At 49.7% G+C, this 21,466-nt stretch overlaps 1 protein-coding gene across 2 annotated transcripts in view; it reads right to left on the bottom strand.

The window, feature by feature from the left end:
* Window positions 1-13,905, bottom strand: part of PIK3R5 (phosphoinositide-3-kinase regulatory subunit 5) — a gene marked incomplete at both ends in the record, with an annotated part of 22,593 nt that extends 8,688 nt beyond the window's left edge. For both annotated transcript variants that reach the window (XM_079724757.1, XM_079724758.1), the window contains 5 exons: window positions 1,443-1,512; window positions 8,525-8,663; window positions 9,469-9,537; window positions 11,950-12,050; window positions 13,803-13,905. In XM_079724757.1, the coding sequence (XP_079580883.1) occupies window positions 1,443-1,512; window positions 8,525-8,663; window positions 9,469-9,537; window positions 11,950-12,050; window positions 13,803-13,905 (482 nt within the window). The remainder of the gene's footprint in view (window positions 1-1,442; window positions 1,513-8,524; window positions 8,664-9,468; window positions 9,538-11,949; window positions 12,051-13,802) is intronic.
* Between the last annotated feature and the right edge of the window lie 7,561 nt (window positions 13,906-21,466).

Genomic DNA, 21,466 nt, shown 5'->3' with positions numbered 1-21,466 from the left:
AACCCAGTCCAAGAAGTACCAGGCAGGTGGCCTTCCTGCCAGGGTCTGTGGACAGAGGTCCCAGAGCCGGCCCTGTGGCCAGGGCTCAGGAATGGGACCAGGCTCTGTCAGAGTTCCCAGGGTTTAGGGAGGAACTCATTTTAATTTCTCTATTTGTAAGAAAAAGGGATCGGGCTCCAGTAAACGCTCCCTCACTGAGCCCTCCTCCTTCACCGACTGCTGGATCATCCCCTCATGGACATGCATTGAGCTCCACTGTATACAGGACCAGGCCAGCCACACCCGGGCCCTCACCACTTGCACCTCCTCTGCACGCCTGTTCCCAGCCTACAGAAAACCAAGGTGAGACCGACTCTCTGCTCGTAGCTCTTTCTACAAACCTGTCCGTGCCTCGGTTTCCTGATCTAAAAAATACCTTTCTCGCAGGGTTAACAAAAGACCTGCGTGATGGAGTGATGCCTGCAACAGTGCCCGGGGCTCAGGAAGTACCTAGAGGGGCGTTGGCGATAATCCACCGTTCACCTGCCTCAGCCCTCTGGCAGGGTCCTGCTTACTTACTAAGCCAACATTTACAAGACAGTTTTTATGCCCTTTCCGTCTCTCTCAAAATCTACCACTAGCTTTTCTGTTTGTTTTTACCGAGAAGGAACTCAACCAATGTTTGCTCAGTGAATGTGCTGTGAACCCCTCAGACTGAGGATGAGGAGGGGCTGGGGTGACTAGAACTTCGGAGCTGTTGGAGGCTGGGGTCTTCGGGCACCCACGTGCCTGGAGGCTTGCCGGAGGGTCCTTGGAATGGAGGCTTCCTCTCTAATGCTTTTCCAACAGGCGGGGACCCAAGAGTGGGTAACGAAATCACTTCAGGGATTCACAACCAGAACAGCCTTTTAAGTGAAATGGACTAGAAGAGACCAGAGCTCATCCTTGGGAGAGGGTGACTTTCATTTCCTAAAACTTGTCTCAGCTCTGTGTGTGTGGTGTGTCTGTGTGTGTGTGGTGTGTCTGTGTGTGTGTGTATGTATGTACACCAGGCTTTCATATAAAATGCATTTTTTATTGTAGGTCCCAGTCAAAAAGGTTTGGAAAAACGCTGTTTTACTAATAGGCAGAAGACATTATGGAAAGAGCCTCGGCTTTTGAGGAAGTCTAAGGCTCAAATCCTGACTCAGACACTTACTAGCTGAGTGTCCTTGGGGAAGTTACTTGGTCTCTCTGACCTTCAGTTTCCTCATCTGCAAAATGGGGGTAAAGTAAGGTAATGTATGTTCGCTCAGCACCTGGCACAATCAAGGCAGGTGGTTTTAACCTTTTCCTTTTTTTTTTTTTTTTTAAGTCTCAGACCCATTTAGGAATCTGATGAAGGACCCTTAGCCCTGAAAAAAGAGGCTGTGCACAAAACATGACCCTACCCCCCAAACTCCTCCCTCCCCAAGAGCACTCACACAGTGGAGCTGCGATGACTCCTAGTGGACAGGCCCTGCTCGGCCCTCACCAGTCGCTGGTAGGAGATTCCTGTGGCCAAAAGAACAAACACAAAGAAACAGTTCACGGACTTACCTGTTCCTTCAGCAGCCATGGTCCTGCACCTCGCAGGAGCCTGGCACTGGAGAATCTGGCTGGGAGTTCCCGGATGAGGGTCAGGAGAAGGGGCAGATTAGGCCCATTGCCACCAGGGTCTTTAACAGTCTGATTCCCAGGCCCCACCCGCCCTGCAAAGCTTCACTCTTCAGAGACTGCGGGGCAGGGCCCCCTGGGAGGAGATGGAGGCCCCTGAAGCGGCCGGGTCTCCTGCTATCCAGCTGGTCCTGGTTCTGTCCCTGCAGACCCGGGCCCGGGTGCCCTCCTGCAGTGGGTGTGCCAGGCACCCCTCAGCTCAGCCTCAGCTCCGGCCAGCCCCCAGCCTCCCCCTCGGCCTCCCGGCCCCGCTTCCCACATGCTCTCGGGGGCCCCTCAGGGGCCCATGGTCCTGCCTGGCGCTGTCCCTCTCTAGGGCTGACCCTCTGCACCAAAGACCCCCTCCCCGCCTTCCCTTCTGGCCTCATCCACCTCTCTGTCACCTCTGATTCAAATGCGCTGAGAAGAAACTAGCCAAAGTTTTCCCTTTTTCCCTGCAACTTGACTCAATTCTGTGGCTGGAAAAGCACGTATTCAGTTCTGCGTCAACTACGGTGAGGCTGTCACACAATAGCTCGCGCTGCTCACTGATGAGGCTGGGATTCAGGGGGGCAGGCAGCCTCCTTGTTAGAGCTTGGACATCGTCACAGGGGCCCTGCCGGGTGTGGACCGGGGTGTGAGCTGGGAGCAGCAAGGCAGCCCCTCGGAGGAGTCAAAGCCAAGACTGGGGTTAGAGACGGCTGTAAACAGAAGGGCCGTGACTGTTGTTTAGTAAATGGCCGAACATTTCCAATTTGTAGTATTTCAACTTAGGGCCGAATTGCTTTGCTTTGGGGGCCTTTCATTTGGTGTGACTTCCATGTAACTGTCACATGTTTAGATGTTAATGTTACGTCTATTTTGACAGGAAAAGTCCCGGAAACAGGGATTACTATCAGGACCCAGGACGCCATCTGGTGGCCGCTCACAGACATGAGAGAGAAAAGTCCCCTCGTTGCCCCTTCAACGCCCAACAAAGTGCTGCAGGAGTGTCCCCCGCACCCCAGGTCTCCCTGCCCCCCAATCTCCCCGACCCCCAAAACACACAGAGAGAAAAGTCTTCTCTTGACCCGTCCACACTTTTCTTTTACCATCTAATGTTGTTAACGGGTAACCCACGCCCTGCTGACCAGCTGCCGGCCCCGCCCACACTCCCGGGGGTACAGTTGACCACTTTCTCCTTGAAACCTGCTCTTCCCTTTAGTCTCCATGACGAGGAACATTCTCTAACATCCTCTATCTCTCCACCTGCGTATCTTAGGATGCTTTAATGGTCTCATTTGGGGATTATGGCATCATTAGCGCTGGGAGCTGCTGTTCGCTTGATTTTGTCCTATTTTTTTTTAACTTGAAATATAGTTGGTTTACAATGTGGTGTTAGTTTCAGGTGTACAGCAAAGTGATTTGGATTCTTTTCCATTATAGGCTATTACAAGATACTGAATATAGTTCCATGTGCTACACAGTAGATCCTTGTTGTTTATTTTATACATAGTAGTTTGTATCTGCTAACTCCAAACTCCTAATTTATCCCTCCCCATCCCCCTCCCCTTTGGTAACCATAAGTTTGTTTTCTATGTCTGTGGGTCCGTTTCTGTTTTGTAAATAAGTTCATTTGTATCATTTTTTTAGATTCCACATATAAGTAATATCATGTGATATTGGTCTTTGTCTGACTTCACTTGGTATGATAATCTCTAGGTGCACTCACGTTGCTGCAAATGGCATTATTTCATTCTTTTTTATAGCTGAGTAATATTCCAGTGTGTGTGTGTGTGTGTGTGTGTGTGTGTGTGTGTGTATCACATCTTCTTTAGCCATTCATCTGCTGATGGACACTTGGGTTGCTTCCGTGTCTTGGCTACTGTAAATAGAGCTGCTATGAACGCAGTCCTACTTTTGACAAGGAGGCTCAGAGACCTTATGTAACCTGTCCAAGGTCATCAGCTAATAAGTGACAAAGCACAGGTCTTTGTTATCCGAAAGCCCATGTTCCTTCTCTCACATTTGACTTTATAGCTAAAGCAAGAATCATCAAACTTTTCTGAGTCTTGGTTGCCTCACGCACAAAATGGGAGTAATGTTGCTTTTCCCTCTTACTCCACAGGGCTGTGGTCTGGGTGAGATACAATCATGGAGCTTTGGGTGCTTTGAAAACTGCAGAGTGACTCACACATATGATGCTCACTGTCTCCTCTCAGGATGACAGACCAATTCTCTGCAGACAAGTATTATGGTCTGCACAGCTGGGTGGGCATAGAGTAAATACTCAACAAACATACGGGCTGAACCCAAGAGGGGTGTGGTGGGCAGGACCCGGAAGCACTGACGTGAGGTTTCCTGCCACCCCCAGATGGAGGCAGTAGGCGACCCTACTTGGGGTGGAGTCAGGAAGAAGGGGGAGGCCCTCAGGCTTGATAACCTGCCCGCTTCCTCTGCCACCCAGCCACATCAAAGTGGGATAAACTGTTTCCCTCATCTCCATGGCAACTGCCTCCCCAAGGCTCCATGGGTGGAGGGCCCAGCTCCCCAGGCCCCTTGTCATCTTCTCCCTGTGACCTTGCCAAAATCCATCTATTAAGCGAATACCACCCCAAACCCTACTGTCCCCAGCAATGGGAAATCAATATAGGCCAGCATTCATCCTCACAAACTGCTGACAGGGAGACATTCTTATACTCCCATTTTACAGATGAGGAAACTGAGGTTCCTATGATGTTAAGTGTCTTGCCAAAGGCCCCACAGCCCCAGGATTTGAAACGGCGATGGGCTAGTCCAAAGTACTGGTAACCACCAAGTGATTCAGCCCCAGCCTCTCCCCAAGAGCTTGTCGCCCGGGCCTCCATTCCCACCCCTCTCCCTTCCTCCTGTTGCCTCTCTCAGCTGGGGTTACTGGGGATGGAGCTACTCAGCAACAAGGCAAAACTATTACCACGTGCCTTTACAAAAATCACACCAAAGCACTTCCTAACTAGCCCACTTAAGGGTTATGTAAAAGGAGCTAATTTGCTTTAATTTACTACTTGCTATTCATGAGGTCTCAGGTTCTGTGAAGTTAGAGGTTCACTTGTGGATGTGAGATGAGTAATTTTTGCTCACTATAAAGGATAACTTCAAAGGTTTTTTCTCCCCTGTATGATGTTTTATTCCCCCATATAATGTTAACTAATTTTGTATCTAATTCTGCCATCTTTTTGTGGCTTAGATGAGAAATTTATTTCAGTTTCTCATACCCTCCTTTAAACTAGCCCTCCCACCTTGCTGGTCCCCTCAGTAACGAACTGAATGCGTTTTGACACAGGCTCGCTATACATTTGTATGAGTGCTAGGTTTTTTTTAAAAACTGTTTGAAAATGACTCTCTGACACAAGAAAGAGCTAATGGTTTCCTATTTCGGTTCTGCTTTCCCTGGAAGAGGCGGCGTTCCTGGCCTGAGCAGCCTGGCCTGAGCGTCCCCCTCCAGGCATTTGCTTCGGTCCCCAGCATACCTGAGCCCTCACATGGTCCCAGGGGCAAGGTCCAGGGGAAGACCCTCAGCAGTGAATGACCAGGGTGCCAGCAGCCCTCCCTGCTCTGAGTCCAAGGATCCTCACTCCATTTCCATCTCCAGTTGTTGCTCTGCCTGACTCTTTTCCCCCAAGCCTAGAACCCCACATCCCCGAGTCCGGGCCTCCCCACAGCCCGCATCTGCCCCTTGGTCCCACATCTGCTCACTGGGGGCTGCTCAGAGCTGAGTTCCTGCTCAGCTGCCCACAAAAACATCTCAAGGCATAGCGTGCATCCAGCTGAGGGGAGACAGCTGGTTCCACTTGAAACTGGGAAGCGGTCCCCCTGCACGCAGGTGACAGACAGCCCTCCCCCAGGACAACCTCGCCTTTACCCATTTCGAAGTAAACTCATTTAGATCTTTGGTAGAGACTGAAGGTCCTGCCAAGGCATTTGCATTTTAAATCCTTTCTGTCTCATTATAAAAAGGAAGAAAAGCTTTGCGTTCTTGTTAAAGGAATTCTGGTCACCAGCAAGAAGCCCAGAAGTGATCTAGATCTGTTTGTTTTGGGGGGTGGGTAGAAGGGAGCAAGGGAATGAAAGAGATTAAATTGGTTTGTTCATTTAGGGTGCCTTGGAAAGCTAGGTTGCCTGACTTGTCTATTCACCATGTGCCTCAGCACCTTTCCTAGTCCAACCCCTTCTCCTGAAGGCCTTCCTGATTTCTTAATTCTTCCACCCAAGTCTCTACCAGGAGGTAAGGTCCATGTAATGGGTGGACTTTGGCTACCCTAGCCTGTGCCTGTTCAGCTCTTCGTAACAACGGACAGCTGACTGGCTGGGGGAAGACAGATCAGCTGATTGGTTAGGCAGTTGATTGGTTGGGAGACAACAGATCAGCTGATTGGTTGGGCAGACAAATCAGATGATCAGTTGGGGAAGGAAGTCATAAGCCTCTCCAAAGGAATTTTCATATAAAGCTTCAGTCCTGCGCTTTCTAGGGCCCCTGAATTATTAGGGAATAAGATTTGGTACTTCTGTCCTGTGTGTATTTAATGCACATGATGAGACTTAGACACTCCCAATACTAAACAGGGTCTGGTGCATATACAGATTTAAAAGAAAAAAAAAAAAAACCGGGATTACAACATACTTAGTACTCGGCGTGGGGGTGGGGGGCTGCTTTTTTTTTTTTGCAGTACGCGGGCCTCTCACTGCTGTGGCCTCTCCCGTTGCGGAGCACAGGCTCCGGACGCGCAGGCTCAGCGGCCATGGCTCACGGGCCCAACCGCTCTGCGGCATGTGGGATCTTCCCGGACCGGGGCACGAACCTGTGTCCCCTGCATCGGCAGGCGGACTCTCAACCACTGCGCCACCAGGGAAGCCCCGGGCCTGCTTTTTTACTCAACACATTACTCAACATCTTTTCATCTCAGTAACCTTATTTTTATGATCTCATTTTTAATAAGTGAGGCGGATTCCACCAAATGACTTTGCTACGATATATTCAACTATGTACAATATTTAAGTTTTTTGGAATTGGCTGATTATTAAAAAGAATGCAGCAATGAACATTCTTGTAGCTAGGCTCATGTAACCTATTTTTCTTCCATTACTTTTATGGTCTTTTTTTTTTTAATTTTATGGTCTTGATTTCCACACTTAAACATTTAATCCGTCTGAAATTTATTTTTATGTTTGCAATAGAACTCAATTTTTTTTTTGAGATAGAATTTTAAACCCTTCCTTTTTTTTGGTCTGTCAATTATCTTGATTACCATTTATAAAATGACAATTGTTTACATCACTGATTTGAGGATGCTGCTTTGTCATATAATACATTTTTATACATTTAATCTGTCCCTTGCTATTTTATTTAGTTCCATTAATTTTCTATTCTTATACCAACAGTGTACTATTTTAATAACTATAGCCTTACAGTACTTTTAAAGACCTAGTAGAGAACTATCCCATTCTTACTCTTCCTTAAGCATACATAAGTACATAATAAATCCTACTGTAGAGCATTTATTCTGTCCAATAGACTTTATTTTGTTAAATTTTAAAAAATATTATTGGTATTTTTGACTGCAGTTACTTTTATTTCCATAATACCTGATGTTATTACAATATTGATTCAATCCAGCAATGTCTCTTAAACTTTTTATCCTTCAGTAAAGTTTGTTTTCTCTATGTAGGTTATTCACATTTCTTTATCTTATATTTTTAGTTGCTATTGTAAATTGTTTTTTTCCACATTATGTTTTCTTACTGGTTGATGCTATTATATAAGAAAGCTCTTAGCTACCTGATTACTAGTCTGACAGTGCTTTGGGTTATTCTCTTAGTCTTGACAGATAAGCAGTTGTTTGATCTCTATGTAATTAAAATTTTATCTTCCTGAAAGAGCAAATATTCTCTCTTTCTTTCTTTTTTTTCATGGGCAAAATACCTACAAGCACGAAGAGGAAGATTACTGACTTAATAATGGAAATGCGGCTAGTGGGTTGTTACCTTATTAAGGACCCTTCCATATATTAATAGTTTCCACATATTAGAGGGGCTTTGAATATCAGGAATGGATGTTGAATTTTTTTTTCATTTTTTTTTACCTTAAATATTTTTATTTGGAATGGATGGAAGTTGAATTTTATCAAACATTTCAGAGGCATCTACTGGGATGTTTGTGTGACTTTATTCCTTTGAGCTACTGATGTGATGAATTACTCTAATATGGGGCCACCTCTCAGTAAATCATACTTGATTGTGTTTTTCTGGCTCTACAATCGTTTTGTTAGACCTCATTTTCGTGTCTGCTATAGCACCTGCAATTTCTCAGGAACCACTTTTCAGAATCCACATATGGAAACTTGGACAGTACCTGGCCCTTTGCCCACACTTGTCGTGGTGTCCATCTACCTGTTTATTCCTGGTACCAGCCACCTTCCCCGGCCAGAACTGAGTCCATTCACACATGCATTCCCCTACGTGTTCCGGGGTAAAGAGAACAAACAAGGGCCTCTTGTCAACACTGTGTGGGCTTCTCTGTCTGACCTGGGCAGCCTCAGAGACCCCCTGGCTAACCAGAGCAGAGGTACAGGCCAGGAGGTGGGGTCTCCTTGCCCTGAACCCCTGCTCAGATACCCCTAAGAGTTCCTCCTTGAGTTACTCGGGTGTTTGCTGCCTTCAGCCAGCTGATGCTGATGCAGACATGGAGCACTAGAACCACGAAAAGGGACTCCAGGCTTGTGAAGCAGGCCACGGGCAGAGACGAGCTGGACGATATGAAGTGAGGGGGGTCATAGCCAAAGCCCAGTTTCAGAAAAGCTGGAAACCTCCTGACCGCATGGTCCCTGCCCCACGTGCGTGCCACCTCAACACTTACCTGGGGCCTTCAGTTCAGCATCAATGAAGGTGAGCAGTTCCTGGCAGATGCTACAGTAAGGAACGGGCCAGGTCAGGAATCGGTGGTAGGTTTTGGCTGCTTTCAGAAGGAGATCTGAGTCTGGTGGGAAGTGCGGAGTCTGGGATGGAGAGGGAGCGGCAAAGCAGAGAGGTCTGGGTGAGAGAAAGCTCACTGATATTCCAGAGCAGACCCTGCTCCTTTCTGGAATGTTCCACAAAGGGCACACTTTTCCTGGCAGCAGTGTGTCCCAGGACGAGGGCAGGCCGAATTGAAAGTTACCCACGGGAAGTGAGTTACAGATGGGCAAGATGGTGCCCAAGGATGTCTCTACTACAGGGGCCTTGTTTTCACCAAACCTAACAATTTACCAAATACACAAGAGGGCCTCTCTGAAAAGCTGTCACCTTGGAGGTTATCCTAAATGGTGCCACTGCTGCCACTCCTTTTGAGGAATGGTCTTCAACGCCTAAACTGCCTTTATTTAAATATCCTCACGAGAGGCCAATGTTTATTCTTTGAAGTGGACTGACTCAGTGTACTTGGAGTCATTTGATGCCACCGGTCTGGTGAACAGGGGGTGACGGCACTGGGGGAAACTGACCACTGCGGTACAAAAGGAGGTGGACGTCCCATGTCTTTAACAGAATCTCTCCTGTGGTTTGTGAAAGGGCTGTGACCGCATCCCCTCCGTGGGTGCCCAGATACTCCAGGCATGATGGCGTCCACGTGGAGTTACTGGAGGCCTCTCAAATGGCTCATCGGAAGCCATCAGAGGGGGTGACACCCACCTGAAGTGTCACTGGTGGACAGTTTCTCTCTCTGTGTGTTTATCCTCTGAGCTGTGAGGGCTCTGCCCGCTCCATGGAGGCTGTTCTTCCCTCTCCTCCCCAACCTCCCCCAGCCTGGCCCAGCCGGGAACTTACACAGAGGACAGTGGAATAGAAGAGCAGGGCCAGGGGGGCGAGGAGGTCATAGGTGCCCTTCTCTTGGACCTGTGTGGGGGACAGGAGGGGGGCAGGCTCATCACAGGTGCACAAGCGAGCACTGCTCTCTTCTCGATTCCTTTCTTTTCTTTTTCTTTTTTAAGTGAAAAGTAATATAATCACAAGACAAACATTTAGAAAATAGAAGTAAAAAAAAAAAAACCCCACGATATCCCCCTTCCAAACTCAGCCACAACTAATATTTCAGTGTACTTCTCCTTACACCATTTTTCTCTGTGTATTTTCCTCTGCAAAGTTGTAATCATTGGGTGCATATTTTTATGCTTCATGTCTTTTACGTGTAATATGATAAATGGATTTGTTTTGCTACATCATCTCTAAGACCATATTTTTCCCCCTCCTAGTTATACATTTATCTATTATTTGTATTGTAAATATGTTTTCCAGTTTGTTGTTGGTCTTTGAATTTTACGGATTGTTTTTTTATGTACATAAGTTACAAGTGTTAGCTTTTTCCTTTATGGATTTTCACTTTTGCATGCAAGGTTCATGTAAATATTCATATATGTTTTTTGTTCTTCTCTTGGAAGCTTCATTTTCTTAAATTTAAACCTTTAATCCATCTAGAGTTCTGTATAATATGAATTTGGAATCTCACTCCATAGTTTTGGAAACGTTTAATCAATTTTCCCTAAACCATTTAATAAATTTTAATGATGCAATTTTTTTTTTTTTTTCCGGCTCTGCGGGCTTGCAGGATCTTAGTTCCCCAACCAGGGACAGAACCCGGGCCCCAGCATTGAAAGTGCCGAGTCCTAACCACTAGACCACCAGGGAATTCCCCGCAATTTTTTAATATATTAAATTTTGTTTCTACCCTTGGATACTATCCATCATTTTTATTACCTATATAATACTCCTTCTGGTAGATCTCCATAATTTATTAGCTTTAGACACTTGAGATTATTTTCTTGCATTTTAAGTGCCTGTGCAGTGAAAATCTTTGTGCACACTCCTTTTTCTATAATTTGGATTATTTATCTTGGATAGAGCTCAAGAAGCGCAATGAGTGGATACCAGACTGTAAACATATTTATGATCTTCGAAATGTATCGCCAAATTGCTTTCCAAAATAATTTTGCCATTTATAATACTGTGTATGTATCAAAGTGCCATTTCACTACACCCTTCCCTGCATTGGTTATTATAATGTTTTTGCGAATTTGCTAGGCAAAAGCTGTGTCATTATGGTTTTCATTTACATTTATTTTACTATAACTGAAGCAACATTTTCCATATTGTTTAAAAGTTCTATTTATTCTTTTGTGAATCATCTCTTTGATAGAGCTCACCCACCACACCACAAACAAGCATGTATAGACACAATTTAGAATTCTTTGGTCAAAATACTAGTGGTCTCCCAACCTATTCTGGAATTCATGGGTGTTGAAGAAGCAGAGAAAGCCCCACCACCTCTGCTGTGCCTGGTGACGGCAGCAGGATCAAATAGAATTCTCCTTCATGGTCCTGAATAGACCATGTGTCCAGTACACTTGCTGCTTGGCCCCTTCTATAAAACCCTCCCCTGTTGCTATACAGTAGTTGTTCCTTTATATTTGGGTTGATAAGATAAGCACTTCAGAGGTGGTTTAGCTCTTCTGAGTTGGTCTCCTTGTGATCAGGGTATAAAAGCACCAGGTAAATGGTGGTGCCAGAATTGAAACCTTGGGTGTCTTGATAAACCAAGACTTTTTTCTTAGAGGTAAAGGGACAGCTGAGAAAGACGTGTGTTTTCCAACTCAGTCATGTATTTAAAAATAAAAAATAAAACATCTTTAGGGACTCGTGTCTGTTCTGGAACCCCAGCCCAAATCAGGTTTGTTTTCTTGTTTTTTATTTTTATTTTTTTTTGGCCACGCGGCATGCGGGATCTTAGTTCCCCGACCAGGGAGCGAACCCACGCCCCCGGCAGTGGAAGTGCGGAGTCCTGACCACTGGACCGCCAGGGAAGTCCCCCAGATCAGCTTTAAACACACTCTTCTTCTGAGTCATAAAAGCCTGTTTACTGAACTGTTAGAGGAGGTCTCGGTTTACCTCTCCAATCAGTTTTCTCTTTTGCATCTTTGTTCTTCTGCATCTTTTGGGGGAAAGGAATTCGGTAGCGCGTCCTCCCTCCCTTGTAGTCGACACCTTGACTTACAGGCAATGTCTGTCTTAAGAAGCAGCTTAAACTGGGGACCCTGGCTCACCCAGCACATGTTCATAGCAAAAGGACCACGCCCCTTCCTGAGGCCTTCAATCCACAAACACCACCGAAGCAGAGAACTCAGGCTGCCAGTGCCTCCACCAAGCCCCCCTGGTGGTCCAGACACCCCAGAACTGACATTCTGTGGGGACCTATTTCTCGACTCTGTGAGGCTGATCCCAGCACTGCCCTTCTAACCCAGGCCGAGCCCTCACCTCGCGGGTTTTCTGCAGGATCTGCTCCAGGAGGATAAGGAAGTGGCCTGGATCCCTGCTGACCAGCTCCTGCAGGCTCCAGCAGTTGAGACACAGCCCAGCTGCAAAGGGAGGGAGAGGCCAGGGGTCAGTTGTGGGTTGGAGGGAAGTGGCAATTCCTGGGGCTGCACTGGGGCCTTCGCTTCTGAAGTCAGAGTCTCCGGAAATTCTGGATCAACACACTCGACCCTATTATGCCCCATCAAGATAATGATAAGTTGCTTCTTCCTGCATAGACAGGAGGCTCAAGAGACACAGAGGGGGGCTGGGATCTCCCTCAGAAGCCAAGGACTGGCCACGACTCTGCTCCCTGTGGCTCTGGAGAGCACCAGCTTTCCCACATCCTCCGAGATGCAGGGAAGGGGCACAGAAGCAGAGATCGCCACCCCAGGACACAAGGCTGAGTCTGCAACAGCCATGGGACCTCCCGGAACTGCTGGGCAGTGGAGCCCGGGAAAGGGAAGCGCCATTCATTTCTATTTTGAAAGCTATGAGGAGCACTTTGTCACTCTGTAACTTCCCCAGACTTTCTTATTTTGTCAATCTCTGCTTCCCTGCAGTCAGCATGGGTAAACTCCCCCTAATTAAAGGGGCAGTCACAGAGGTCTGTGGTCTCTCTGTGTGTGTGTGTGTGTGTGTGTGTGATGGGGAATGAGAACAGTGGGGGTGGAAGTGGCCCCCTCATGTGCACGAGCTCCTTCTGAAGTGCTGCAGGCCCCAAGCAGTGTGTTCATAGGGTCACAGGTTTTAGTGAAATTTGCTATAGTCAGATATTTTTGTATTCTTTGACTTGATGGCCCCTCAATTCTAGAAGCTTAGTCTCATTAAAACCTGGGTAGGAGGCCAGAAGGAAGAAAACTGCCATTTAGTGACCACCTACTATGTACCTCTAAGGTACCAGGCCTTTCACACATCACCTCCATTGAATCTCCCATCCCCCACCTCGGGAAGGTGGTTCCTGCTGTTATTATTCTCATTTTACAGGCAAGGCAGGTGAGTCCTGAGAGGCTAAGGGACTTGCACAAGTTCCTACAGCCAGTGAGAGACAGTTTTAAGTCAGATCCGCTTAATTCCAGAGGCCAAGGAAAGCCTCTGAGAGGAGGTGACATTTGAGTTGAGACCTGAATGAGAAGGAGCCAGCTCTGTGTAGTTCTGAGGGAAGAATTCTAGGCAGCAAGTGCAAAGGTCCCGAGGTAGGAAGGAACCAGTTTTGTTCAAGGAGCATGGGTATCTATCTCGTGGGGTAGTTAGGGAGGCAAGTGAGATGCGGAAAATCTTTATGAGCATAAGGAGTTATTAAATTAATCTCTAGCCTTGGAGACAACTGCCCCAGCCTGCAGATATGCCTGTTTCTCAGTCCTGGGGATCATGGAACATGGAGGCCTCCTATTCCCTGAAGTTCTGCTGAGATTCTCCATTGTTCTATGGGGAAGAGGAGGATGGGGCTGTGGAGAAAACTAGAAACCAGGAAAACAGGAGAATTCTGGGGAGAACTGTCTATAAATATCCAGCTGCTCTTTTGAAATCAGCAGTGTGACATTTTTAAGCTGGTCCAATACCTTCTTCAGGGAGCTAAGCTTCTAGCACATGAGGAGGATGAGGAAGGCAGCATGGGGGAAAGGAGAAACTGCCACCCACCGAGGGCAACTCTCCATCAGGTGCTGTGCTGAGCACCTGCCCAAGTGAGGTCCGCGGAGTCACACACACAGGGTTGGAACCAGAACCTGCCAGTTCTGTGCCTGAACCAGTGCTCATCACAGCCCCTGAAGCTCCCTTGGGCCCCAGATGCGCCTCCCCGGCTCCCTGGGACCTACCTGACCAGGAGGTGGAGCGGCGGCTGAGGCTGAGCCCGTGCAAGCAGCGCTCCAGGGCGTGCTGGATGCGGTCCTCCGTGCACGTCGTGGCCCCTGGCTGCATCCTGAGTCATCGCCTGCATGGGTGACAGACGCTGGTCAGTCTGGAGAACCCCGGACTCGAGAAGCACATGGCCTAGCAGGGCAGCTGGCAGAGACAGTGGGCACTCCCAGCCGGTGCCATCAGCCAGCTGCCTCCAGGGCTGGACCCACTCCTGGGCTACTGGCAGTGCCGCTCAGAACGGCAGGACGGGGCACGCCTGTGGCCCAGCAGCACAGGCTACGGGAAGTGAGGGGTGGCAGGGGGAGTGGAGAGGTGCGGCCCTCCCCCACCTCCCCGCCCCCCACCCCTGGCAGGGGTGAGTGGCTGCAACAGCCCAGGGAGTGCCCGTGGCGTGACCAGACCCCAGTGCTGGGCAGGAGGACCTCAAAGGAAAAATCAGGATCACGTGGGGGACTTTCTCTGAATTTCCAGGCCTGCGTGCCCCACCCCTCAGGGATGGCCAGGGAGCCTGTTCCTGCTGACAAGGTCACAGAGCTCCCGCCAGTGTGCCGGGGGCTCTGATGCTCGGGCCCGGCAGGGGCTGCCTTCACACATGCCACACCTCCACTCCACCACACCCTCTGCTTGGGTGCCCAGGCCACAGGCCCCTGGTCCTTTTCTGCCCTCACCTCCACTTTGGCCATTTTTCTTTGCTGTCTCTGAGGCTTAGCAATGTTACCAGTTATTCAAAGACCTTGCTTGGCTTGGTCTTTCAAAGAACTCCCTTCTGGGAATTCCTCTGGGAACTCCCTGGCGGTCCAGTGGTTAGAGGACTCCACGCTCTCACTGCCGAGGGCCCGGGTTCAATCCCTGACTGGGGAACTGAAATCCCACAAGCCACGCGGCACAGCCAAAAAAAAAAAGAGAGAGAACCCCCTTCCTCCCCCCGTCCTACTGAGGAGAGAGCAGGGGTGTTTAGCTCAGGCTGGAGGGCTGCTGAGGAGGAGATCTAAGAAGGGGTTTTAGCACCAGGTGGGGAAACATGCCAAGGGCCACATTCTGAAAGCCTCCAGCAGGGCCAGCCCAGCTTCACAGTGATGTGTCAGGGATCCTGGGTCCCTCAGGAAGCTGTGACAGGTAGTGCAGTGCAGCAAATAAGCCTGGCCTCTGGCATCAACAGACTTGGATTCGAATCTCAACTCTGGTATTTGATAGCCATGCAAATGGGCAATTTCTTTAAACTTTTCTGAACCTCAGTTTACTGATCTATAAAATGGGTGTGACGATGGTGCTAACCCCCCAGGGCTGCTGGGAAGATTAAATGCCACAGTGGATGCACTGAGCGAGCTTTCAAGACACGAAAGCTGGGACTTCCCTGGTGGCACAGTAGTTAAGAATCCGCCTGCCAATGCAGGGGACACGGGTTCGAGCCCTGGTCCAGGAAGATCCCACATGCCGCGGAGCAGCTAAGCCCATGAGCCACAACTACTAAGCCTGCACTCTAGAGCCTGTGAGCCACAACTACTGAAGCCCACGCGCTTAGAGCCCATGCTCCGCAACAAGAGAAGCCTCCGCAATCAGAAGCCCGCGCACTGCAACGAAAAGTAGCCCCTGCTCACCGCAACTAGAGAAAGCCCGCGCGCAGCAATGAGGACCCAACGCAGCCAAAAATAAATAAATTTAATAAATTTAAAAAAAGAAAAAAAGACACGAAACCTCTCCTGTTACAGTCTTTGCCACAAGCCCACTTTCCCTTGGGAATTTCACTGCATTCACCCCGTGCAGGCAGACCCCCATGGCTGGCTGGTCAGGCCAGGTCATAGAAGGAAGTCGAGGAAGCAGTGGTCCAGCTCTGTGGAACAGGGGATGGACCAGGAAACCACAAGCAGAAGCACAGAGCTCAGAGCTGAGCCATGCAAACGACATGCAAAGAGCTAGGAAATCCTACCCCGGACCCAGTAGGCAAAACCTCCTACTTCCCCAGCCAGGGAGGAACCAGGCACCCAGAGAAACAGAAGCCCTTTGTGAGCTGCCCAGCATTACTTCACTTCGGTGATATCCCTGGGATGGCACGGGGGTGGGCACACGGAAAGCAGCGCACATGCGTTCATTCTTCCATGGATTTGCTAACCCCTTACTATGTGCCAGGCACTAACGACACAGCAGTGAATGAAGCAGGTGTGCCCCGTGGTAGGAGACAGAGACGGGGAACGATCTAACAGACAAAGAAAGAGGTCACGGCAGAGAGGGATATACGCTGAGAAGAAAGTGATGGTGCTGGGAGGGGGCCAAGTGGGGGGGCCCCCTCCAGGTCATTGGGAGGTCAGGAGAGCCTCTCAGAAGGGACATTTTAGCTGGATGAGGAGGCCAGGAGAGAAGTGAGGGGGAAGGAAGAATGTTCCAGAAAGAGGAGGTAGCAGGTGCAAAGGTCTGGGTGCAGGAATGGACCTGCCAAGGGCTGAGACCTGGAGCACAGGGCCCAGGACAGACCAGCCCCCCAGACCACCTACCCTCCTGCGGCTGAGGTGGCAGACTGAGATCAGAAAAACTTTCACTGGTGAGTCAGGACCATGGACCTTGGGTGTTTCCATGAGTGGCACCTGGATGTCCAAAGACGTCCTTGGGCCCTTCTAGGGCAACTTTCATGGTCACCTTAGGGCCTTTTGTGGGTCAACTCTTTGTGTGCAGTCCAGACGGGGGGTCTGTGGACCCTGAGCCACACCAGGCAGACATCAGGCCCCTCCTCCCTGGGTGTGCCGGTGCCCAGCACGCATGTGTGTCCCTGGGCGTGAACACTCAGGATGTGGCCTCGCCCTTCTGCCTGCAGTGGCCACCCAAGTGCAAGACCCTCTTGAGCTCGGTCCTGTGCAGGCTCAGGGCTGACGGCACCCACTGGAGGAGCTAGAAGACCAGGCACCTTCAAAAGGATGAGTTTAGAGCGTGAGTGGCTGGCCCAGACGTCATCAGCAGGCCTTGGTCCCCACAGGTTGATTCATCCCCGATCAGCCCCCGGGGCGGTGCTCGGAGGAGGAGGTGAGACCCAGAGAGCCTAAGGGTCAGCCCCGGGTCTGGGTGGGGCTGGGAGAATCAAGGCCAGAAAAAATCGACTAGGATATAAAGCAGGACTTCCGAAATCCCAAATGGCAGGTGAGGCACAACTCTTAAGCACAGAAGGTGCTCAATGACCCACCTGCTAAAGTGCTAAGAGTCACAGTGAGCTGTCAGGGCGGGGGGCCGGCAACCACGCTGGGGGGCTTGCCGGGAAGTAAGCGTTCACAACAGGTACAGCTGCCCACTCCGCGACCCCCGTCAATACAAGAGGACCGGGAAGAGAGGAGGGCTTGTCGACCATTCCAGAGGGTCCTCCTTTCTCTCCCCAAGGCCAAGGGCAGAGGGGCTTAAAAACAATCCCTTATTCAGATGGGACACCTGCCAGGAAGGGATGCTGCCATTTTGTTCTCAGCTCACTCTCTATCCAGCCAGCAAACGTACTTCTGGGCTACTTGGGAGCCATGGGAGGGCTAAGAGGAGCGGAAGGGGCGGCTGGGAGGCTCCCTGCTGGGTAAGGCAAAGATGTGAGCTCCTTGCGGAAGGGTGGAGGTGGCGGTAGATACTTGGATGAAAAGCTAGACTTGAGCTGTTTTGTTCATTCTTCACCGGGAGGGCCCCCAGCCGGGTGAGGGAAACGTAGCAGGAAGAGGCTGAAGGTTGGACCACCTTTGGGGGAAGCTGGAGGGAGCGTGGGCACTCTGTGGCACAGAGAGGTTAAACAACTTGCCTAAGGTCACACAGCTAGGAGGCGGCAACGCAGGGAGTCCGGCTCTGCCTGCCGCTCGGCACAGTCAGATGCAGTTACTGGGAGACAAATAAAACTAATTCATGTTTCTACCCCAGCGAGTGCAGTCTCAGTTAACTAACTTAATCAGGAGCCCTGCATTCCCAGTTGCTGGGAATCTTGAGCCCGCCATGTCTGTCTACGCCAGCTGGCCACTGCAGCCCTGCCTCCTCCAGAAAGAGGACCAGGGCCCACAGAAGCAACAATCTAGGCTGGACTGGGCGATGACCATGGTGGTTTGAGGGGCCCAGTCATTCTCTAGCTCAGAGCGAGGGCTGAACCCCGTGAACTAGGTTTAAAGATTCCTCTGCCCAGTCTCTGCTGCGACAGACAAGTTGGCTGTGTCACAAAGCAGGAATGAGTCACCCTGCCCTATTGTGTCGCAGTGTAACTGATACAAAGGCAAGATGCAAAGGCACATCCTCAGCCGACGTCACTTCTGCTGCAGCCCTCTCCTTAGAGCAGTGTCCTGGGGCCGCTGCGAGCAGCCTGCACAGGCTAAAGGCTGCTCCCCAGCACCCACCCCAATGCCCGTGGCCCACGCATCCTCCCTTCTCTGGGCCCCGAGCAACATTCCCATTTCCTGGCCTCAGTGTCCTCTGCTGTTCATTGGAGATGATCAAGACCTTATCCTCGGGCACTGGGCAGAGTTCCCGGTGTGCCCCCACCTCCCTGGCATCCTGAGGCCATCTAGAGCTTGCCCTGGGTCTTCAGAGAGGCTGGACTTGCCCAAGGCGCTGGGCCGTGGGAGCCGAGGGATGGGAGCCTGGCCGGGGAGCCTCAGCTGAGCTGTCCTGGGGGTAAAGCCAGCACCCCGTGGCTCGCCACCTGGCCCTCTGGCACACTCATTTCTGTTTGATGAGTCAGTCATCAGCTGCTTCTGGTGACTTGTCAGCAGAACCCCCGTGGCTTTGGGGCGGAGATGAATGGGGAAGAGGTGGCACCTCTCCCTCCCCAAGGAGGATGCCTTTTCTCAAAGCCTTGGTGGGCAAGGCCTGGTTTCCCCTGGCATCCCCCTCCCAACCCCCACTGCCACCTTACTAAAAGGAGCTCGAGTTGTGAAATTCCAGCTGCTGCCAGGAATGGGAATGCCCCCCGCCACAGTGGGGTAGTGTTGAGACATTCCACAACGGGGCCTGCTGCCACCTCCAACTTCCTCCTCTGAGCCAGTAAGGATGAGCCCTTACTGGGGACCCTGAACAGGACAGTGAGTCCTGGAGCTGGAGGGGGAGGGGGTTGGGGGAAGGGGGTGCCCAAGGGCAGAGGGAGACCGCCTCTTCACACGTTGACATGACCTGTGATGCAAGACAGGAGTTATCTCCCCTTCTGGTCAGGGCTAGTCAGAGGGGCAGGGCCTGCCTGGGTCCAGCTTCCTGATGCAGCCCCCCATGCAGCTGGGAAGAAAGCTTCTTTTCTTGGGGGACTTAGTGCAAAACGGCAGAACTGGAGGGTCCACATCTCCTAGGGAGGGAAGTATGGGCCAGGGTCTGGCAGCACCCCACACTGCTTCCCTGGTGTTCTGGAATATTCCAGGCCCATGCTTTGAAGACTCAGTCCCACAGGTGGACATAAGAGAAGCACTAAGGCATGTGGTCCCACGCTGACCCCACTCGCTTCAGTCCTGGGTCCCTCCTCCCTCTCCCCCTTCCTTTTGTCCTCCCTTCTCGGTCACCACTCTCCTCCTCGTAAGGCAGAATCTCTTCTACAAACTAATTTTTAAAATTTTCATTTCTAATACAGGAAGGATACACCAGAAACCAAAGAGACTGGGGTGAGATGGAGGGAGGGTAAGGGAAGGAGATGGGGGGTGAGGAGGAACAGCACTTTTCTGGGGATACCTTCATATATGGCTTTTTTTTTTTTTTTTCGGTACGCGGGCCTCTCAGTGTTGTGGCCTCTCCCGTTGTGGAGCACAGGCTCCGGACGTGCAGGCTCAGCGACCACGGCTCACGGGCCCAGTCGCTCCGCGGCATGCGGGATCTTTCCGGACCGGGGCACGAACCCATGTCCCCTGCATCGGCAGGCGGACTCTCAACCACTGCGCCACCAGGGAAGCCTCATATATGGCTTTGACTCTTAGAACCACAGCAATATTTTACATATCCCAAATGAAATAAATAAATCGACCAGGATATGGGGAGGTACGGGGGACAAAAATGGGAAACAAACAACAAATTGACTGTACTATAAATGATTAGCATAACCGCATTGAAAGGAATGGGGAATACAGGAACTGCCTTGAGTAACTTTGGAACGTAGGATTTTCACTGGATACTGTAAGGCTAAAGACAAAAAGAACCACATACAAATACTGTGCTCTAGTTACTAAATCTGTTTCTTATAGGGATGTGGGTTAAAAATCCTGCAACTTCTTCATGTGTATGCTAGGACTGAACAAATAAGTAAACAGATCACAGATAATGAGAGCCAGTTTCTCACTGTTGGAGAAAGAAGTTACAGATAAGGAAAAGGGAGAAGTCTAGACTGAACCACCTTATGGTGTTGGACTGGAATTGGAGAAATCAGTATCAACGCATGGTTTTTCATGCATATTCAGATAGATACATACAGAAGTGAAAAAAAGATGTGTGTGAGCTTGGATTAATATGCATACATATATTTTCTAGCTCTGTCTGCGGAGAGAGCCTAGAAACAACGACTTCCCAGTAACGATGAGCACACCTAGTGCCCAGACCCTCGTTTCTAAATATCATTCTCCAATCAAAGGAACCAGGGCTCCTTAGAGAAATGGCTGATTCTAGGACTGGGACAGGAAATATAGAAGTTAAACCTGAAGACCTGGAACATCTTGTAGAGTCAAAAAATAAGTCAGTACTTGAAAAAGGATGGGGAATGTCAAAAAGACATGGGGGCTTCCCTGGTGGTGCAGTGGTTGGGGCTCCGCCTGCCGATGCAGGGGACGTGGGTTCGTGCCCCGGTCCAGGAGGATTCCGCATGCCGCGGAGCGGCTGGGCCCGTGAGCCATGGCTGCTGGGCCTGTGCGTCCGGAGCCTGTGCTCTGCAACGGGAGAGGCCACAAAAGTGAGAGGCCCGCGTACCGCAGGGGAAAAAAAAAAAAAAAGACATGGGAGCCAGCTTAAAGGAGCTTCCAATGGCCAAAGCCAGGACAATTTGAACAACTCAATAATGAAAGTGTTGGATTATAATTCATAGGATAAAATAAATACCCATGAGTCTACACTAATGTCATAAATAATAAACTAAAAAAAAGTAAATGGAGGGAAAGGGACAGGTCTTCCTTGCAAAAGAATTCCAATTAGTAAATGCGGGAGGAATGAGAGAAATACAAAATGACCATTAGACAAACACCACGGTAATAATTATTGCAGGCAAGATCCACCAGTGGATGTTAAAATCTGTGGGTGAAAATCTGAGAGAAAATGAGAGATTTCATGGTCTCAGAGTATTTCCCCCAAGAAACTGATCAATTACAAAACAACAACAACAACAACAACAATAACTTCACAGTGGAGAAATCCAGCACTGCCTTAACTTCATGACCAAACTTAATAGCACCAATAATAAGACATATCAACATCACATATCCCCTGATATCCTGATATGCTGCACTGAATGGGACATAATATCACTTCTGTGGGATTCTTGCCAAAAATTCCTAACCACACAATCTAATCATGAGAAATCATTCAAAACTGAATGGAGAGAAATTCTATAAAATAACTCACCGGTAACTCACCAAAGAGTCAAGGTCATAAAAAATAAGGCAAGACTGAGGAACTGTCACAGACTGGAGACTAAGAAGACTCAAAAACTAAATGCAACGTG

The sequence above is a fragment of the Hyperoodon ampullatus genome, assembly GCF_949752795.1.
Source record: "Hyperoodon ampullatus genome assembly, chromosome: 19".
NCBI lineage: Eukaryota > Metazoa > Chordata > Mammalia > Artiodactyla > Ziphiidae > Hyperoodon > Hyperoodon ampullatus.
Note: the sequence above shows the minus strand (reverse complement) of the source record. Positions and strands in the feature narration are given on the sequence as shown.